The sequence below is a fragment of the Euprymna scolopes genome, chromosome 40, assembly GCF_053919585.1.
Source record: "Euprymna scolopes isolate OS-2025 chromosome 40, ASM5391958v1, whole genome shotgun sequence".
NCBI classification, from domain to species: domain Eukaryota; kingdom Metazoa; phylum Mollusca; class Cephalopoda; order Sepiida; family Sepiolidae; genus Euprymna; species Euprymna scolopes.
In genome coordinates, this window is record NC_136521.1 from 56,138,660 (window position 1) to 56,160,186 (window position 21,527).

Below are 21,527 nucleotides of genomic sequence, written 5' to 3' on the forward strand. Positions count from 1 at the left end.
GTTGTAGTAGGCAAGCAGGCTTGAACCTGTGACACGAAGGTGGAGGTACACGTGTGTAAGGGTGTTGGTTGAGCAAAAAAAAACAAAAAGGAAAATTGCGAGCACAAAAAAAAAAAAAAAAAATAGGAGTAGTAAGCAGGCTCGAACCCCGCGCACCAGAGGAAAAAGAGGTGAACAAAAAAACAAAACAAATGCTCTTATCAATGTGGGTTCCGTAGTTGTGGCGTCATGGGCAGTCGAAATAACGCCTTTTATGTGACGTCGCTTACGCGAGCTTTGAATGACTTGCAAAAATGTCAGCGTAAAAATCGACCCTCCCTGTAGAATACTGCCCAGTTGAGGGTGAAGGAATTAATGTTTTTGACCAGTTTTTCGATATTCGTCATTCGAAGAGTTGAGCTTCTAAAGGATATCGATCTCGTGAAAATCCGTCGCCTCTGTCAAAAGTTTTAGGCAGACATACAAACATACATATATATATATATATATATATATTCAAACAGACAGGTGAGATTTATATAAGAGACTAGCGAAGGGTACCCGGCGTGTTTGTAGGTGAGTGTGTTGGGGGGGGGGGGGTTATCAAAACAACCCTGTTTAAAAAAAAAAAAAAAACGTTGGCCGGGTGTTTGAAGGTGTAAAAGAAAAAAAAAGTTTTAGTAGGAAAGTAGGCTTGAACCCTGAACCTTTGACGTGGAGGTGGAAACGAAATGGAAAAAAAACGTTGGATCTAACCATCTCAGCCACGAGAGAAGAGGAATGAAAAACCTCTAAATTTAACGTTTATAAAATGAAATTGACAGGTGCGAGGAACTTAAGTCGTGTTATGTTTGACCTTGAAACATGACGCGGCTGCAAGTCAGTTTTCGCTTGTCTTATACTGAAAAGCGAAAGAAACACGCGGCGATCGAAATATCTGGAAAAAATAGCACGTGAAAGTCAGGCAAATTAAAAACACACGCAACCCCCGTTCTTAAGTCATAGATATTATCATTTAGACGTGATATAAAAAGTTTTAAGAAGCGAGCCGAGCGAGATGGTTGACGAAAAAAGCCTTTTGCAGACATACACAAAAAGTGAACATACATACATACATACATTTTCGCTTTTATATATATAGATTACTCCCAGGGTTACTGGGACCCTGTCAAAAGTTTCCAAAAACACAAACTTAAGTGCCAAACTGCCTTGTACATCCTTGGAAAGATTTTCACCATTACCCCTTTTCATCACCTTGAGATCCACATCTTTTTTGTTTCTTTCTCCCTTTTTGTTGCCTGTTGTATTTTATCTATGCTGAAGAACTGTGGATACAGTGAAACATGTCTGTAGATAACTGTTTTATAAGTAAAAATGCGTGTGTGTCATTCGAAGAGTTGAGCTTCTAAAGGATATCGATCTTGTGAAAATCCGTCGCCTTTGTCAAAAGTTTTAGGCAGACATACAAACATACATATATATATATATATTCAAACAGACAGGTGAGATTTATATAAGAGACTAGCGAAGGGCACCCGGCGTGTTTGTAGGTGTGTGTGTGTGTGTGTTGGGGGGGGGGTGATCAAAACAACCCTGTTTAAAAAAAAAAACAAAAAAACAAAAAACGTTGGCCGGGTGTTTGAAGGTGTAAAAGAAAAAAAAGTTTTAATAGGAAAGTAGGCTTGAACCCTGAACCTTTGACGTGGAGGTGGAAACGGAATGGAAAAAAACCCTGGGACCTAACCATCTCAGTCACGAGAGAAGAGGAATGAAAAACCTCTTAATTTAACGTTTATAAAATGATTAGCTAACCTTTATTTTCATTTTTTAGTTTTTAAATTCATTATGCTTTTTGGTCTGTATTTAGCCGTTATATATATTAGTGGTGAGACGATTCCAATATTTTTCCCAATTCTGATACAATTTCCGATTCTTTATAAATCTCTAAATATTTAATTATAAAAGTATTTTTTTTCCAATTACCATAAAAAAACATCTTAAATGTGCCTTAAATGTAAGGGGGTGATCTAGAAATTTTAGTCTTACTGGGAGTTTAAATTAATAAATATTTATTATTTTATTATTACTACAAGTAGTAGAAAATGTTTCTTAAACAAAAATCGAATAATAAAAAAAAAAAAAATTTAAGGAATTGGTTTTGGCATTGGACAATAGACTCAAATGTTTCCAATTACGATACCCCAAAAAGCTCTGATTTTTCCGATTCCTGATTCCAATAGTAATATGTATATATATTTATTTATATTTTTTATCATTCTTTGGAGGGTACAGAATTTAAATATCGCAATCATGAAGGAAAAACCCAAAGTAAACAGGGAATGCCTCTGGGGTTTGAACATGATTAGTATCTAGGATATTTGAGTAATATAAGGTTGCTTTATTTATTTATTCCCCCCCCCCCAGTTTTTTCTTTTTTTTTTTCTTTTCCCCACATATAACGTAACATGATGTAATTTTATCATACATATTTTCGATCCCCCCTCCCTTTAAAAAAAAATGAAATAAAATCCCTCGATACAGCTTTGAGAAAGCAAGGGTGAAATCAGTCAACTGACTCTCCCCTTTTTTCTCTTCTCTTCACGGCTTTTACTTTATTTTAAAGCGCTTTTAATCAAGAATTATAAAATTCTTCCCTTCATGATTGCGATATATATGTACATAGTAAGTTTTGAAAATCTATATGGCAATTAAGCTACACATTAGCTTGACGAATCCACATAAGGATGAAATGCAGAAAATTCTGTTTAGTTTAATTGCCATATATATTTTCTAAACTTACTACCTAGTTATACTTATGTATCGAGTATTGTCTAAGTAGATGCTGAAAATATTTGCATAAAATTTTATATATATATTGATGTAAAATGGTGGGCAGGGGGGTTCACCTCAAATTAAACATTAAAAGGCTTAATCACGTTGCTTAAGCCTGCGTTGGCCATCGCCGAAATAGCTTGATGTAAAATGGGGGGGGGGTCACCTCAAATACACAACCGGAATGTTCAAGTAAGATAATCGCTACAGTCCTCTGTCTCTTCTCTCTCGTTGCCTTCTCTCCTGGCTGATCGGGAATCATCTCCCAGCACCCAGAAATGAACATCGTATTATAGGTTCCATCTTCACGCACACACGAGATTATGCGAGAACGGACGAAATAAAAATGCTGGCCGCCATGTTTGTTATTCCTTTTCTTCGCCTGAACTCACTCGCTGAGCATCCACGGTAAGATTTCTCTTTCTTGCTTCTAACCACATGCCTCCCTGATCTCAAGATCACATTTCATAGTCTCTCATCCACTGTGGCGGTCGCCTCTCTCTACTTGGCCTCTGAGGTGTCTCGTCCTCCTCCTGTGGCTGCACACTCCCCTCCACTGCTTCGCCCTCAACTGGTCTGACGTCGAGAATGTGCCTCGGGACTCCTCCCACCACAATGTTGTTACTAGTGTTCCTCCCAGTCACGCGACCTCTACTCCATTGTGTGGTTCAGCGCGCCCCCGGTGACTTCACCCATACCTCGTCCCCGAGTTTAATTGTCCCTGTGGCCTCTACTTCTCGGCTTGTCGGCTCCACCCTGGGATGTCTCCAGGAATATGCAAACATTGACAGTTGCGGGACCGTCTCTGGTACTTGTCCCAGTTTAGGCGACATGTTATACCAGAAGACGGCTTGCTCAGGTGAGGTGCCTCCTCTTTCCGCAACTGCCTTTATGGTGCGGTGGTTTCTCTCTACGATCCCGTTGCCACTAGGTCTGTAGGCAGCTCTGAAAAATTGTTGGATCTTCCATTTCTTCAGTACTTCTGTCACTGCTACTGACTTGAACGCAGTCCCGTTGTCGGTTAACAACTCTTCCACGGGGCCTCGCTCCAAAAACACCTCATCAAGGATTGCCGCTATTTCATTGCCTGTTCCTCCACGTAGCTTCTTCCATAGGGCAAATCGCCCAGGCCCACAGTCAATCATGGTCAGGTAAAGTCCACCCCTGTAATGGGTGACATCGCATGCCAGTCTCTCCCAGGTCCCACTCACCTCCAATTGGCCAGCTTCATGCGTGCTTGGAGCAGGATCAATCGACTGACATCTGTCACATGTCCTGACCACTTGCCTCACCTGCTACTTGGTGATCCTCGGGTCGACTTTTTTCACTAAGTACCAAGTCCTCTCTACCCCCATATGGTGCAAATTGTGCAGTTCTCGCACGCCAACATCATCTAGATCCGATGCAGCAACAACATCTTTCTTTGGCAACAGCCAACTCTTCTTCACTCTCGTGAGAGCATCTGCTCGGTTCTTTTCAGAAGCCACCATGTCTACGCGAAGCTTCAAACAAAACTCTTGCATCAGCTCAGCCAGCACCCCAAGCCTGCGCTTCACTAACATCTCCACAGCCCCTTTCGTTTTTATCCTTTTTTCACTTGAAATGAGAGACTTTAGCCAAGCAAACACTGTGGCAGAGTCTGTTTTGATGCAGATGTCACGTAGTCCCCATTTCAAGGCCAGATTGACTCCTTTTATTTTCGCGTCTAATTCCGCCACATTGATGTGGCTGACGTCATTCTTTTTCCTCAACCAGGCTGCATCTTCTGCAACTACTCCTCCAATTTCCAAAACGACCCCTGTTGCAATGCTGCTCGCATCGCACCACACGACTCCATCCAATGTTTGCAGTATGTTCCAGGTTCCCCGGACTGAGTCTTGCCGTTCTGCTTCTTTCAGGAGCTCTTCCATCATGGCGACCGTTCTTTTTCCCACTTTATCATTCCATCCTCGTCCTCCTTCGGCGTGTCTCTTTATGTAGCTGCATGCTGGTCTAAGCCAGCTAGCAATGGGGTAATGTCCGATCAACTTTCCGCATATGGAAAAAAGTTCACGTCTGTTGAGCTCCTGCTTCAGTTGTGGGATCTCGTTTCCCCTGCAAAACTCTAGGCCGCCTGACGCACCTCGTTTCAGTTTTAGGCCCAAAGCAGCCCCTCTGTCTAATTTTTCCGGCTCTTTGGCGACCAACCCGAACCTCTTCAAATGAACCACCACCTCCTTGGCAGTTACCACAGTCTCATTCACCAGAATGTCGTCTATGTATGAGCTCACTACCCCATCTCCTTTTCCCATTGTCTCCAGAATCTTCCTGAGGATAGTTGACATAATCTTGGGTGCCGAATTTAACCCGAACCCTACTCGCGTAAGGCAGTAGGTTTTGCCTTTGTACTTGACTAACTGATATTTCCAGAGCTTCTTGGCAACATGGAGTTGCAAATAGGCAGATTTTAGATCTACCAACGTAGATGCGCCATTCATCTGCCTCCATTCCCTAATGGTCTCACTGCACACATCTACAGTGTCGCCTCCCGTATGGCACTTAACATGGCCGTTCAGCTCTCGGAAATCCAGGACCGGTCTTACTTTCCCTTTAGTTGTTTGCAGAACGGCCATCAACGGCAAAATGCCCGACTCCACATCATCCGTCCAAGGCATTAGTATCCCCTCCTCAATCCATCGGTCGACTTCCTGCTCAAACTCCTTTCTCACCCCTCCTCTAAGCGAATTTGTGTAGCACGCCACCCTGTTTGTCAGCGATGGCGCTTGATGTTTCCATGCCCACTCCACCGTCCACCGTCGAATTCGGCTCGGAAGTCCTGATCTTTGATCAACAATTTTCTTTCCTCCCCGGCCTTGTTGATCCCTCTGGGGGCGTTCTCCGTCACCGCGCACTCAGCTAGTCCGAACCTCACGTTGTCACATGTGATGGTAACACCTCCAAGGCGGCATATAACATCCATTCCGATGATGGCTTGGATGCCAGGCACCAGGTGATCAGTGACAATTGCATGGACCCTCATCCGACGTTCAGCAATATCAATAGTGACGGTCTTCCTCCCTCGACACTTCACTCGCGACCCATCGAATGCCACTACTTCACCCTTCCTTTTCCATCTTCCGACCAGGGTAGTGTGCACCATGGTAATGGTGCAGCCAGTGTCAATCAGGGCCATAACTTCCCGTCCTTCCACCGCAATCTTCTGTTTGGGCATCTGCTGCGGGTGCGCCTCTATTCTCGAATTGGGGTGGCCGCTGGCGCGTCGGCCTCCCCTCGCCAGTTTCCCGAACTTGTGCATTTTACCGCTAAATGGCCTCTTCGATTGCGTTTGTAACACACTGTCCGTTGCAAGAACTTCCTGCAGTCTCTTCTCATGTGTGGTCCCCCGCATTCGAAGCATGCGATCCCCGGGTTTGGCAGATTCCTGCCCACATCCTGCTGTACCGTTGCTGTCGTTTCTCCAGGCTCCGTGGGCTGGGTGCTCACCAAGATTTTTGCAGTTCTAAGCAGCTCGCTCACATCCAGCGTCTCCACTCCCGGTACCTGCTACAACCTTTTCGATATTTCTTCCGGGAACAAAAGTCATCTTGACTACGTAATTCGTGGCATGTCCCCTAATGCCCGACAACTCAACCAATCTCCTTATCTCATTCGCATAGACATCCACAAATTCACCAGTCCACCTCTTCTCTTTCAACTTATTAAAGGCCTCAAAAGGCCCCTCTGCGAAAGCTCTGATCAGTCGACCCTTGATGGTGTCTGCGTCACCCTGTTCCCGCTTGCTGAGCTCCAAATAGAGGGCCAGTGCGTCCCTTTCCAGAAAAAGTGGTATTACTGCGGCCACATCATCCAGCTTCTGAATCCTTGCTACAAGGTCCACTTTTTTAAGCCACGCCACCACATCACCGTCGCCATTAAAAGGCTTAATCACGTTGCTTAAGCCTGCGTTGGCCATCGCCGAAATAGCTTGATGTAAAATGGGGGGGGGGGGTCACCTCAAATACACAACCGGAATGTTCAAGTAAGATTATCGCTACAGTCCTCTGTCTCCTCTTCTCTCTCGTTGCCTTTTCTCCTGGCTGATCGGGAATCATCTCCCAGCACCCAGAAATGAACATCGTATTATAGGTTCCATCTTCACGCACACACGAGATTATGCGAGAACGGACGAAATAAAAATGCTGGCCGCCATGTTTGTTATTCCTTTTCTTTCGCCTGAACTCACTCGTTGAGCACCCACGGTAAGACTTCTCTTTCTTGCTTCTAACCACACACATATATATATATATATATATATATATATATATATATATATGAATACTGAGTATAAAGATTAATAATTGTAAATTATGAATCCATTTCAAAAGAAAAAACAAACAAAATGAAGTCGAGTGTACGATCGTTTCGGAAACGATAGTCATCTCATTAACCCAGCGTTTTTTAAATTTAAAATAAACTAAATAATTGTTTCAACCATTCATGGCCAAAATTTAGCAGCATGCACACATATGTACTGACAAACTTTAAAACAAATTTCATAACAAAACTCAATAAGGACTATCCACCTTACTTACTACAAAAATGCTAGTTTTATTTTGGTGTCTTAAACTCCCATCCACCCCACCCTTCTTTTGTGCTGATGAGGAGATTATATCTGAAAACAAATTCTTTGTCAATTATTGTCAATGTTTATTGTCAATTAATAAAATGAATATTGTTTCTGAAACGATAGTACACTCGATTTGATTTTGTTTGTTTTTACTTTTGAAACTGATTCATAATTTACAAGTATCAATCTTTTTACTCAATATTAATATAGCTCTAGGATAAAATATACCTATTGAGCTTATTATATATCTACAGTACTATGAGCCCTGTTTTTTTTTTTTAAAGTATTAATACATCAAAATAAACTTTGCTTTTTAGACTACAGGTCTAATTCCCTCTATATAATATAATATATATATATATATATCTTTATAGTAACTTTTTCCCATATCTTTCCTTATCTATACCCCCCTTTGACAAAAATCCAATACTCAGCATTTGTTTCTTTCCCACCCCACATTATCTTTCCTTTCTACCGTACAAAAGAATGCAAATATATTTAAGTTAATGCTCCATAATGCCAAAAAGCGATCTATATTCCATGTTTTTTCGGCTGTCCAGGTCAGACGAACCACATAGTATTGGTTATGTCAGATATCCACTAGTCCTGACGTCATACCATCTAAAGCAATACGCAAATGGTTGTTGAGCCAAATGCCAGCTATGGCATTTGATACTGGGTGTGTGCGTGTATATATATATATATATCCATCCTATCAATGTTCTCTTAAGTGCATAATATTAGTGCAAAAGTTTTTGCCCTGTTTCCATGGAAATTTACTGCTTCAGAGAATGCCGCAGGAAGCTTTCTCCTGCATGAAAAATCTCTCACGCAAGAGAAGCTAAGAAATATTCCAGTATTCGGATCTTGCACATTCTTGTATTGATAGTGCCAGACTTACAGCATTTTCTATTTCATTCTTGTTTTCTTGCTATTTTATAGAAATTTACTATTTACAGCATTTTTTTTTTTCATTGATATGTGCATGAATGTAAGTATCTTCATTAAATTCTGTTTATATATACATGTGGGTGTATATATATGTTATGAAAATATATATGGCAATCAAGCTACACAGAATCTCTGCATGTCATTCTCATGAGAATGCGTCAGTCTTATATATATATATATATATATATATATATATATATATATATATATATATATATATATATATATGCTTGTCTAGCCACACGGATGAGGTGTGAAACGGCAAAACAGTACTGTATGTGGATGACATATATATATATATATATATATATATATATATATATATAGTAATTTATAAAATATATATGGCGACTAAGCTACACTGAATATTCCGCGTTTTATCCACTCTAGGATTCTTCAGGCGCATAAGCCTGAAGAATCCTAAGTAGCTCTACCTAAATGAAGTACATACTTAAAGTTTACACATAAATTTTATACTTTTGTATATTATTTTTGTGTGAGTAAATGAAGTAGTTATATATATATATATATATATATATATATATATATATATATATATATAAACACTCCTTCAATTTGAACTTTGCCCAAAAAACTGAAACTCATGACACCTTGCTCATCGTATCATGTGTTGGATTTGTTTTTATTTGTTTTAAAGAGAAGGAAAATTCTTATCCCAAACTCTGATAGGTTGAGCTCGTCAGTCCTGAAAGGCAGTCTAATCCAAGGGAAAGAACCCCCCAAAAAATTCATAGTGGAGCCTCGTAGGTAGTTTCTTTGACCAAACTCTGGCAAGTTTCTAGCAACTCCTGCACTTAGTCAGGACGACTAGAGATTGTACTGTCTTGCCATTGGATCCAGATTGTTTTCCAAGCGAGAGAGTATGGACAATGCTGCGCAAGTTCTCTTCACTTTAAACAAATTCACATACAAGTTGTGATATTGCAGAAGTTGTGGGTTAACTACAGAACAACAATGAAGAATGCAAGAGAACACATGACATTAGAAGAGACAGCGCAATGAACATCTCTGATAAAGAATTAGCCCACCAGTCTCCAACATGCGAGAAATACAAATAGGTATAACAAGCCATCATCGAACTCACAGAACAATTGCATGATGACAGTCATCGGCGCAAGCGATGGACGAACATTTTATATATATATATATATATATATATATATATATATATATATATATATACACACACACACACAATTATTTAATTTTTTAATTGCTTTAAATACAGGAAGCAAAAATACTATATATATATATATATATATATATACGTCATCAAATATTTTTATTTTTCATACTCGCACTATTCTCATACTAATAAGTTCGGGTTGCAATAAATTTATTCCTAGTAAAGTTTGGCATTTGTTTGTTTTTGTAGATATCTGAGCACTGCCAATAGACTGACTAAAGCAAATAGAATCATATGGTAAACTTTATGCATTTATATATAATACTAGCAAAAGTACCCGTCGTTGACTGGGTTTAAAAACAGCCTACTCTGATTTATGAAAGTATGATAGGTTATGAAAAGGAAGGGCTGTAAAGAGATAGCTTCGAATTTGGGGGCATCAAAACCAAAGCAAAATATGATGAAAGTAAAAATAAAATAGATAGACCCCATAATTTATTATACCATACCTGTTCACACTGAAACACTTATCACAATATTCTGTGGATCTATATTAAAAACCTTGTTAAACTTTGTGACATATTTCCATTCTATGGAGGTCAGGCGCGAACAAACACCCCATAATTTTATTATACCATATTTCTTCAAACTGAAACATAATTATCAAAAGTATACTTACGTAGATAGATATTAAAAGTCTTTATTAAAGTTTGTGCCTATTTCCATTCTATGGATGCCAGGTGCGGATGCAAACCCCACAATTTTATTATACCATCCCTATTTAAGTTAAAACATACTTAGCAAAATATTATGTACATCTATATCGGAAACACTTGTAAACGTTTTTTTTTTAATTTTTAAATTTTTTATTTCCATACTTTGTGGACCAGGCATGTACGCAGACCCCACAATTTTAATGAATCATCATTATGCCAGATCAAAATACCCATTCCTGTGTCTCAATACATCTTCTATCATTATATGTAATCAGTTTTCTATAATAGTCAACTATATAGGAGCCTAGACACACACACGCAGACGTTCAGCTTTATATCACACACACACACACACACACACACATGATGAGAATAAAACAAAAATACACATACACATGTATATTTGTGTGTATATTACATGTATATGTGTGTATAACACATGTATGTATATGTGTGTATTACATGTGTATGCGTGTGTGTGTATATGTGTATTACACATGTATGTATATATGTGTGTATTACATGTGTGTGTGTATGTATGTATATATGTGTGTATTACATGTGTGTGTGTGTGTATATATATATATATAAATGTGCGTATTACACATGTATATGTGTGTGTGTATATATAAAAATGAGTGTATTACACATGTATGTGTATATATGTGCGTATTAGACATGTATATCTGTGGATCTATGCATGTGTATATGTATTACACGTGTGTGTATATGTATTACACATGTATATGTGTGTATTACACATGTATGTGTATATATGCATGTATTACACATACATGTGTACATATTACATATTATTATATTATATGTGTATATGTGTGTCTTAACCATGGATGTATATATGTGCTACACATGTATATTAATGTAGATATGTGTATATATATGTATTACTCCCATGTGTGTAGATATGTGTGTGTATTACACATATATATCTGTCTGTGTGTGTAGATGTGGATTGCACATGTGTGTGTAGATGTGCATGTGTATTACACACGTGTTTGTAGATACGTGTGTGTAGTACACGTGTGCATTTAACACATGTATATGTCTATATATATTTATTGTTGCTATACACATGTGTGTATTGCACACATTTATGTGTGTGTGTGTGTATTACATGTATATGCTTGTATTACCCCTGTATGTATGTATACGTCTATATGTATATATTAGTATGGACCGAAACGACTATTAGCATTTTTCGATGAATGAGTTTTTGTTATCTGTATTAAAATGCAGTTAAAAAATTTAAAAAATATTAATAGCTTTAGTTGTTCTGCACTATTGACCTATTAAACTTTTTTTTTTTTAAAATTATATGTGAAATATATAATTTGATAATTGATCATATAGTTTTTTTCTATAGGTGATTAATGGGAATTTATAGGCATTACAACATAAATCTTATAAACTAGCATTTCAGCCCAGGGTTGCCCGGGTGTTTGGATGTGTATGTTAAGCAAAAAAAAAAAAAAAAAGTGGTAGTAGGAAGACAGGCTCGAACCCGTACCATGAAGGAAGAAAGAACGGGGAAAAAAGACCTGACGTCTTTGCTGTTACGACCACTGCCAAACCGGAAGTGACTTATGTTTAAATTAAGGCTAGACGATCAAAAGATAAGAATGACTTTCAAAAATATCGGCGAAAAAAGCAACCCCCTCCCCCTGTAGAAAAGTGCCCAGTTGAAGGTGAAGATATTAATGTTTTTAGTCAATTTTTCAATATTTGTCGTCTGAAAAGTCGAACTTCAAAACGATACTGATCTTGGTAAAATCCGTTGTCTCTGTAATTTGGTAGAGACCACAGAGGTCAATTTGTTTTTAACTTTGACCCCTTTTATGACCACTTAACATTTTTTGTTTTGGACTCAAATCAAGTTATTAAGTTAGATCCATGTCCAAAGAACCTATATCTAAAATTTCAAGTGTTTAGACCCAAAATTGTCGGAGGAGTTTGGTAGAGTTCTCAAAGGTCAAATCGTTGAACTTTGACTCCTTAACAGCCAAATTTCTGGCCGAAAACAGATTACAATGATTTTCCCAAATCTCAGTACCCTGTATATCAAATTTTGCGTCTGTAGACTGAAAATTGAGTTATTGCGTTGGAAAATGTACAGACACACAGGCACGTTCACTTTTATATATATACTAGCGGGGGGTACCCGCCGTTGCCTGGGTATTTGTAGGTGTGTGTGTTTTGGTGGGGGGGGGTAAATCAGAACAAAAAGGAAACTTAACGATAGCGATTTAAAAAAAAAAAAAAAAAAAAAAGATGGGGTGTTGGTGGCATGTGGGCTCGAACCCGAACCTTGAGGCCTATAGACTGAGCCTGAACACCTGCGCTATGGCGACAATGTTAATGTAAGAGCGATTAAAGTGAGTCAAGTCAAGGAGGTTTGATTGACAGACAGGTGGCCGCTTAATGAGGTCATCACGGGAGCGTTACGATGACGGGGCAGTTTTTTGGCGTTGGTTTACTTTTTTTCACTGCGGGACCGTTTTTTCATTTACTGTAGAGCAGTTTGGACTTCCCCAAGATGATGGGAGGGGGGGGAACCAGCTCCCTATTGAAAGGGGATTGTCCAAATTGAATAGCAATTGTCTGATATAAGGAAAAAAACGCATTGATCAAAGCTGATTGCTTTTGGACGTTCCCGGCGATTGCGCTGGGAACGATGCAACAACCTTTGTATTAGTTTTGCTTTTATTATACGTAAAAGGTGAATCTACACGCGCCGATCGAAAAATGTTGAATATTTAGCTTTTGAAAGTCGGGCAAATACATACGCGACTCCTGTTCGTAACTCGTAGATATTATGATTTCGACGTGATATAAAAAGTTTTAAAAATGAGTGACAGCCTCGAGAAGCTGCCGAAAAAAATCCTTTTGCAGACATACACAAAAAGCGAACATACATACAGACACACATTTTCGCTTTTATATATAGATTACAATTAAGTTATCTCCCTTTGTTTTTGTTTTTTTCCTAGATTGTTTTCAAAATGGCAGACAGGACAGTAGTTTTTCCATTACTAATAAAATCTAATTTTCTTATTTACAATAAAATCACTTATTTACAAATAAAATCACTTGGTCAATTTACATGATTTTTGGAAGATGATATTTTTTATTCCGTCACGGATATATGCATCCTACAGATTTTTCTTTATTTTTGTTTTTTAATGTAGGAGGAATTCTCGACATAAACCCTTGTTTTTTTTTATAGATAGCCCATTCTAATAACAATGTTTTGTGTGGATTTAGTTGTAATTTTATTTCTTTGTTCAGGTATTCTTTTTCATAGCCATGATCATATGTTTTTATGTCTCTTTTGTTTAATATTATAAATCATTCATGTAGCTGCTTTTTCCTCTGTTTTTGCTTATTATAAATAGAAGATCCAAATTTTATGCTACCTCACATTATTAGCCTATCTCCGTCCCATTAGAGTATTGGAGATGAAGAGCTTTTTTTCAAACTGCTTCACTTGAGGATCTGGCAGAAAGTGACCAGAAATTTTCTAAAGATGATCTAATTTCAGATTTATTCATGATGGATGGATCAACAGACGAAGCCACTTAGCGATGCATGGGTGCATCTAAAATTAATAAAGAAGCAATACAAAATGTTAACAGTTGACTCTACAAGTAGATGTCACAAACAAGCTTGTTTAGTGTGCAAAAACAGGTAAATATAATAAAACATAGTTTCTCTCCTTTCACTACCAATACTTAGATCCTCGCTGGACATGCTAATGTTTCATATAAATGGTTTGTTAAAACCAGAATCCTTGTCAGGTGACTTAATAAATGGTTGCTTTCCACAGAAGAAACCATTTTGGGGTGTGTGTATATATATATATATATATATATATAATCTCACAATGAGGAAACAAAGTAAACATTGATGCGTGTAATGTGTGCTCCCTCCTCCTATGTATGCATATAGTAGATGGGTTTTACGGTAATCTATTACATAGATTTCACTTGTCTGTTTAAATGTATATATGTATGTATCGCAAAAACTTTTGACAGAGGCGACAGATCCTGACAAGATCAGTATCATTTTGAAGCTCAACAAATATCGAAAAATTGGACAAAAATATTAATTCCTTCACCCTTAACTTGGCCGTTTTGTACAAGGTGGGGGTCGATCTATTTTTGGTTGGATTGACTTTGGTTAATTTCAACGCTTTTGACTTCCGGTCACATCATGGACAGCTAAGATGTAAGATTTTCTTTTACTTTCTTTTCTGCCTTTGTGTCACGGGTTCGAGCCTGCCTGTCTACTACCACTTTTTTTTTTTTTTTTTTTTTTTTTGCTCAACACACACCTCCAAACACCCAAGCAACACCGGGCACTCAGATTAGTACAAAAATAAAATAAAAAAACACCTCTATAGCCAAATAGTTAAACATTTTTTAAAAAATCAGAATCGATAATTGTATCGGAATTGGGAAAATTATCGGAATCGTCCCATCACTAATTAATTGTAATATAGAAATAATTAAATGGTAAGAACCTTTGTAAACTTAATAACATATAATGGGTTCTGAATGTCTTCATTATCTACCTTCTTTGAAGTTCCTACTTATTGAAGGAGTTTTACTAAACCATTTTCCTGATTTTTATCGCAGTCTTATGTTTGTTTCTATTATGAAAGTAATTACTTTTACATACATTGCATACACTGATGTTCTGGTTTTTCTATTTTATTAGCGGAATGAATATACCGACAATTGTTACACCTATCAATTAATGTTTTGTGTATGGATGAGGAGAAATATTTGTAGTAAGTAAGTTTGATAGGATAAAGTATTATCAATTATTGATAACCTCTCCGGGGAAAGTTAATAATTTTTATCAGCATTTGACACTACATATTGCAGTGGTGTGCTTTTGGATTAAGGTGTAGATATGATTTCTAACTGTAATATAGATTAAACCAGTGTTTCCCAAACTTCAAAATCCCTGAGCAGGGCAAAGATTTTTCACTGAGCACTAACAAGATAATTTCTAAAATAAATACGAAAAGCAGTAATTTCAAATTTTAACACTTAACTAATGGTAATGTTTACAACCATTTTTTTTTTTATTTTTGATTAATCAAAAGATTATTGCATTTTTTTGTTAAATTTCTTTTTTTCTTTTTCATGAACTATCCTGAAACTCGTTAACATCTGTCGTTATGTATCGTATCTCTTTCTAGTATAAAAATGATTAAATAGCTGCAGTCATTTAATTTTTCCATGTAAAGCATTTGGTCCTCTTTAAGAAAGGGCTTCTGGAACCCTTCATCCTCACTCATGGAGCCCCAGGGCTCCATAGAGCCCACTTTGGGAAACCTTTTACTGCCAGAATTTTTTTTATGCAATAAATTTTTTAATCAGGAATTTTTTTTCTTGACTCAAGGGAAAGGGATAAAGGAAAAAAAAAATTACCAAAATGTTGAACCATACATAGACTTGTTCTTTAAAGACCAGTTTGACTGACAAGCCATAAGAGTAAGAAATATTTCCTATACAAGTTTTTTTTGTTTTTTTTGTTTTTTTTAAGGCAACTTTGAACTACAATTTGTCAGTAAAGGGTTAACTGTAACATAAACCGACTTCTTGTTAATCTTTCCCAGACATGGTCCAAAATAGTAGCCTTTACATCCAAATGGAGATATGTCTTGTTAGTGCTGAATGTGAATGAAAAAAAAAAGGGGGACTATCAACAATTTATGAACTATTGAGGTTTTTAAAATGTACTAAGGAGTGGAAACAAGAACAAAGGGTAATTGACTTATACATGGAAAAGAAGCTTATTATGCACTGACAAAAGTGCACTCATCATAAGTTATCTTGTTTAAAACAAGTATTATAATAACTGTTTTGTTTATTTTCAAAACTAGGCTTTGAAACTTATAGGTCAGAAAGAGATAGATAAATAAAGATAATATCAGATATATATATCTATATGTATGTATGTATATGTATATATATCTGTATGTATGTATGTATATATATATATATAGAGAGAGAGAGAGAGACAGAGTAAGAGCTAGCTACTTTTTGAAAATAAAAGAAAGAAATGAAGATATACACTGAAAAAAAATGCTGGCACGAAATAGAAAAGATAAGGTAAATTCGCAGATAAGAACCCTCAGCTTAATCATTCATCCCTAACACATGAGATTCTATTTTCTTTTTTTTTTTTTAAGCCAATTACATGTGAACACTCTAAAAGAATTTAAGTTGAAAGCAAACAAAAAGACAAAATAGTTATTTTAGAATTTAGAATGCGAAATCATTTTTGAATATAAATTAAATGTTAAATGATAACCCAATTTTGCGTCATTGTTTAACTTGTATAGCGTTTCAGGAGTATATAACAAGTATATAACAAGACATCTGCTAACCCTAAACTCGTGTAGCAAAAGCCTTTCTGCCTCTCTAAAACAACATGGAAAAAAAGAAGACCATAATTACATGAAAGATTTAAATAAAACTAATATATGACATTCAAATACTATCTGGTTAGAAAGTAGATGGTCATTTTATGTTAAACTAGCTGGACGCCTAGCCATTGCCCAGTCATACAATACGTTTAAACATGATATTTTAATTTATGCAGATTGCATATGTATTATTATAGAATCAATCCTCTATTGAATAGTATACTTTATGAGGAATATTTTTGGCGGTGGACTAATTCGCAAAAAAAATTTTTTTAATGATCATGTCGTTCATTAAATTCTGTCTGTTTCTTTACAATATCACGTCAGCTGTTATTTGGGTTTGACGATCTTAAAAATAGTTTTTCTTCTCTTATAGATAAAAAAAAAATAGAATTATTACAGAGAGTTATGTTACGTTACACTAGCCAAGATTACACCGGTGTAATGTAAAATATTCCCCTGTGAAAATTCTAAAGACTATTTTTAAGATCGGATTTTTTTTCGATTTTCTATACTTACCAGATGAATTTCTGTACAATACATATAAATTACCTTTGTGTGAAATTTGCAAAAGATAGGCTCAGCTGTTTTGGAACCTATCAGGAAGAAACTCACTCATACAAAGTGACTTTTATATAATCTAATATATAAACAGCTATATGTCTGTCTGTCTGTATGTCTCTATCATTTCAAACTCTATCTCTCCCGAAATTAAAAGTCGCAGAGCAGCGCTAGGGGCCTCAAATGATTGGATTTTTTACAGACTGTTCTTTTATCGGTCTTTAACCGGTTAAAATTGTTTATAAGTGGTCAAAATTAAAAAAATCATTAAACATTTTTGTACATTCATCTTAGTTTTTTTTTAATTTTTTAATTGGTTCGTATGTATGTCACGTTGGTACAGTGGTAACGTCACCAGCTTTGAATGCTTCAGTTTTGGTTTTGATTCTAGCTAATCACACCTAAATACTTTTTTTTTTTTTTTTACTTTTGAAATCACAACTCTAAAATAATATGTACGAAATCTGGACAAATTAAAATATAATATTTAAGCGTATTTTACACCCAGGCAAAGCCGGGTGCCTATGCCACTAGTAGTATATATATAGATTTATTTTAGAAACTGAATTCTGAAATAATTGATTTTTGTTTATCTTTTTAAAGGCATGAAATATGTAAAGTTTTCATTCCCCAATGGTAAGAGCGCTGGATTTCAGTCACTGGGGTTCTGGTTTTGAATCTCGTTAGATTTAACCATACTGATGAACCGTAAATTGCAGAAACCATTTTTTCTTTACATCATCAGAAATGGTAATAAAATAATACTTTATATATGAAAAATTAAATTACTGATATAATTGTATGTAATTTTGTATGGATATTTTAGTAATATAACTAGATAAATAGTAAGTGGAAACACTGGTGAAGCATGATTTTTTAAAATCCACTTATTCTCATTTCCACATTCCACTGTTTAATCTTTTGATCCTGTCAAACAGGCACAAATGATGGAATAATAATCATTAATTATAATTTTCTTACATTCAGAATCTGCTATTCTATAAAATGAATGTAACAATACATATTTTTTCTTTAAGTCATCAGAAACAATATTAATAATAATTTATATTAAATTACTGATGTAATTAATTGTATAATTTTATATGAATATTTTAGTAATATAACTATATATAAATTGTGAGGGTAAACGTTGGCTAAGCATAATTTTTCCCCATCATTTTTATGGAAGGTGTACACTTGTACCAGTATATTTATATTTGTATGTTTTTGTTATGTTTTTTTTTTTTTTTTTTTACAGTTGATTTAATTCAATTTTCTTTCAATATTATGTAGCTCCATGAAAATTCCTTGGATGCCCACAAGTGTTTACCTCAAATAATTCTGCTTGGTCGATTTATGAATACATTCAACCGACTACGGAAGTCATTCTTTCATTTTTATGGTGAGATTTACATTTGTTTTCTCTTAATCTTTTTCATCCCAAACGTATTGCCACTTGGAATGTAAACGGTTACTATTTGGGATTGTATTTAACAGGGGACTGCAGGGAGTTGAGCAGCAAGATGTATGTTCACATTACATTTAAACTTCTGCAGGTAAACTCCGTACATCAAGTGGCTTCATGCCTTGTCTGGAGCGATTTTCATTAAAAAAGTGTTCAGAAGTGAAAATAAAAAAGAAAAACTATAACCAAAAAAAAAAAAATAGTGATCAGCATATCAACAGTATAGGAAGTAAGGTTTGTAGAAACAGTGGGGAAGAATTATAAAAGACGATCTTCAATTTACTCCTTTCGTCCAATCCTTCTTGGCAGACAATGTTCTTTATTTTGCACTGTTTCTTTCGAATGTTCCCTTTTATGTAAAGTGTCACTGGTTTCTTTCTTGGCTGTTTGTTTTTTTGGCACTGTTTTTTTTAAATGTTCTCCTTTTTTAACGTAACAAGTGAGGTTTGGAAAAAGACCGGTTGGGGGGGGGGGTCATCAAGGCACACAAAGGCAATCCAAAACCCTAACCCCCAAAGAGATGTAGAAACTGGACCATGGGTTTAGTTTCAACAGGCTTGTAACTTTTGCTTCCCTTATTTTTGTCATTTACTCCTCACATTCCATGAGCGACGTTTCTGAACAAGTGGGAAGAATTGCTGTTTTCTGGATCAGTAAATCCAGCTAATATTTATAGTTGGTTAGCTTTTGACCTTTTTCTAAGCTCCTTACATCAATTGGCTTTTGAGACGATTTCCTTTAAAAAAAGGGGTGTTCGCAAGTGAAAATAAAAAAGAAAAACTATAACTAAAAAAGAAATTCTGTATTATTTGGATTCATCAGACTACTGTTCTCATCGTGGGTGTGATTTTCACAACGTTTCTGTTGATGTAACCTCTGACCTTCTTCAAGTGTATTTTGTCGAACTCTGGAATGTTTCTGTTGAACACGGGAATTTGGACAGATTTTGAGCGGAACCCTTTATTTACTTCACTGGGGTAGCGTGCTCTTGTTCGGTCAGCCATGATTGGATAGAGGTCCAAAGTAATTCACAATTGTATTTTTCGATCACCCACACTGAAGATTGAACCTTCAACGTTCAGGAGAATATCATTTTTTACCATTGATTTTTCCAAGTACTCAAATTTGCTAGGTGACGGTCAAACAACATTATGAATATGCATACGTAAGTAGTAGCTATTGGTTCATCTTTTACTCATAGGTATATATCTAATAATAAAAAAAGCGCCACGGGTCCTTGCATGCAGTCGTAAAATACGCTTAAATATAATATTTTAATTTGTCCAGATTTGTCGTGATTTCAAAAGTAAGAATAAAACACCCGTCTAGCTGAATCCACTGTGAAAAATTTCCCCCACTCTATATCTGTGCCTAAATCAAAACGCGGATTCCATGAACAAAGCTTCTTTCTTAGAACTGCACGCCTGTGGAACTCTGTTCCGTCTGCTTGCTTCCCACTGGACTACAACTTGGATGTCTTCAAGTCCAATGTTAACAAATTCCTAATGAACCGCCCCCTTAAGTAAACACTTCATCAAATCTCCACACTAACGTAATGTACTTGCAATAACCCTTATCCCTGAGTGGCTTCCGGGCCTTGATAAGTGGTGATCACTGTGTAAAAAAAAAAATTTTAAAAAAATTAAAAAAAAAAAAAAAAAAATTTGGGTGCTAACAGCTAGAATCCAAACCGAAAGCTTTAACATTCAAAGCTGGTGGTGTTACCACTGTACCAATGTAACACGCATATGAACTAAAATGAATGTACAAAATGTATAATGATTTTTTTTTTTTCAATTTTGACCACTTTTTGACCACTTAAAAACTATTTTAACCAGCTAAAGACCCATAAAAGAATGGCTCATAAAAAAAAATCCCATTATTTGAGGCATATAGCGCCGCTCTGACTTTTAGTTTCGGAAGAGATAGTTTGAACATATGAAGACAGACAGACAGTTTTATAATTAGATTTTAGTTTTGTGGTGGAGGGAACTGCAGCCTAAAATGCTTTTTGCTAGAACTGCCACTGCCCTCCACTCTAATTATATGTAGAAAAAAATTTCATTTTTTTTTTTTTTGTTGCCAAATGAACACTGCTGCTTTCTTCAAATCGTTTGCTGTTTTTCAAGAATTTAAAGATAGGAAAGCTTTCATTTCTTAAAAGCAAGATACTCATTTAATACTTGAGTGTATTTTATAAGAGAGGATGTTGACATTTATGTTCATAAGCCTTTGAAGTAACTTATTTGAAGATATTAATTTTAAACGGGAGGAAAGAAATGGATCTTATTTAAAATAATTTTTTTTTTTTTTTTTTACTTGGGAGTCACCACTTATCAAGGCCTGAAGGTCGCTCGAGGATAAGGGTTAATGAATGTAAGGTGGTAGTGTAATAATCGTTAATCGTGTAAAATTTGATTATTTGTGGGAACGGCTCAATAAGAACTTGTTTACATTGGATTTTAGGGTTATAATGTTGGATTTTACCAGGAAGCAGGACAGCGGAAAAGTGTTCCACAGGCGGGCAGTTCTGTGAAAGAAGCTTTGTTCATTGAATCTGTATTTAGATTTAGGCACAGATAGAGAGTGAGGGAAGCCGTTTATAGTGGTTGTAGGTAGTGAAATGAGGGGAGATTAGCCATCCCTTCTAGTCTGTCCCTCTTGAATAATCCTAATTTTTCATTACCAAATCAAATAAGTTTTATATATTTCAGACAATATTTTTCTCTTCATCAGAAATTTTGTGGAGAAAATAGTTTTGGGTTAGCCATTCCAATAATAAATGTTCTTCTCACAAAGTGGAATGTATC

The 21,527-nt window shown here is 36.1% G+C and overlaps 1 protein-coding gene across 2 annotated transcripts in view; it reads left to right on the forward strand.

Annotated features, from left to right (window-relative positions):
• The window catches only part of LOC145265583 (meiosis inhibitor protein 1-like), a 768,286-nt gene that overhangs the window by 87,251 nt on the left and 659,508 nt on the right, over positions 1–21,527 (forward strand). For both annotated transcript variants that reach the window (XM_080121585.1, XM_080121586.1), the window contains exon 5: positions 18,546–18,654. In XM_080121585.1, the coding sequence (XP_079977711.1) occupies positions 18,546–18,654 (109 nt within the window). The remainder of the gene's footprint in view (positions 1–18,545; positions 18,655–21,527) is intronic.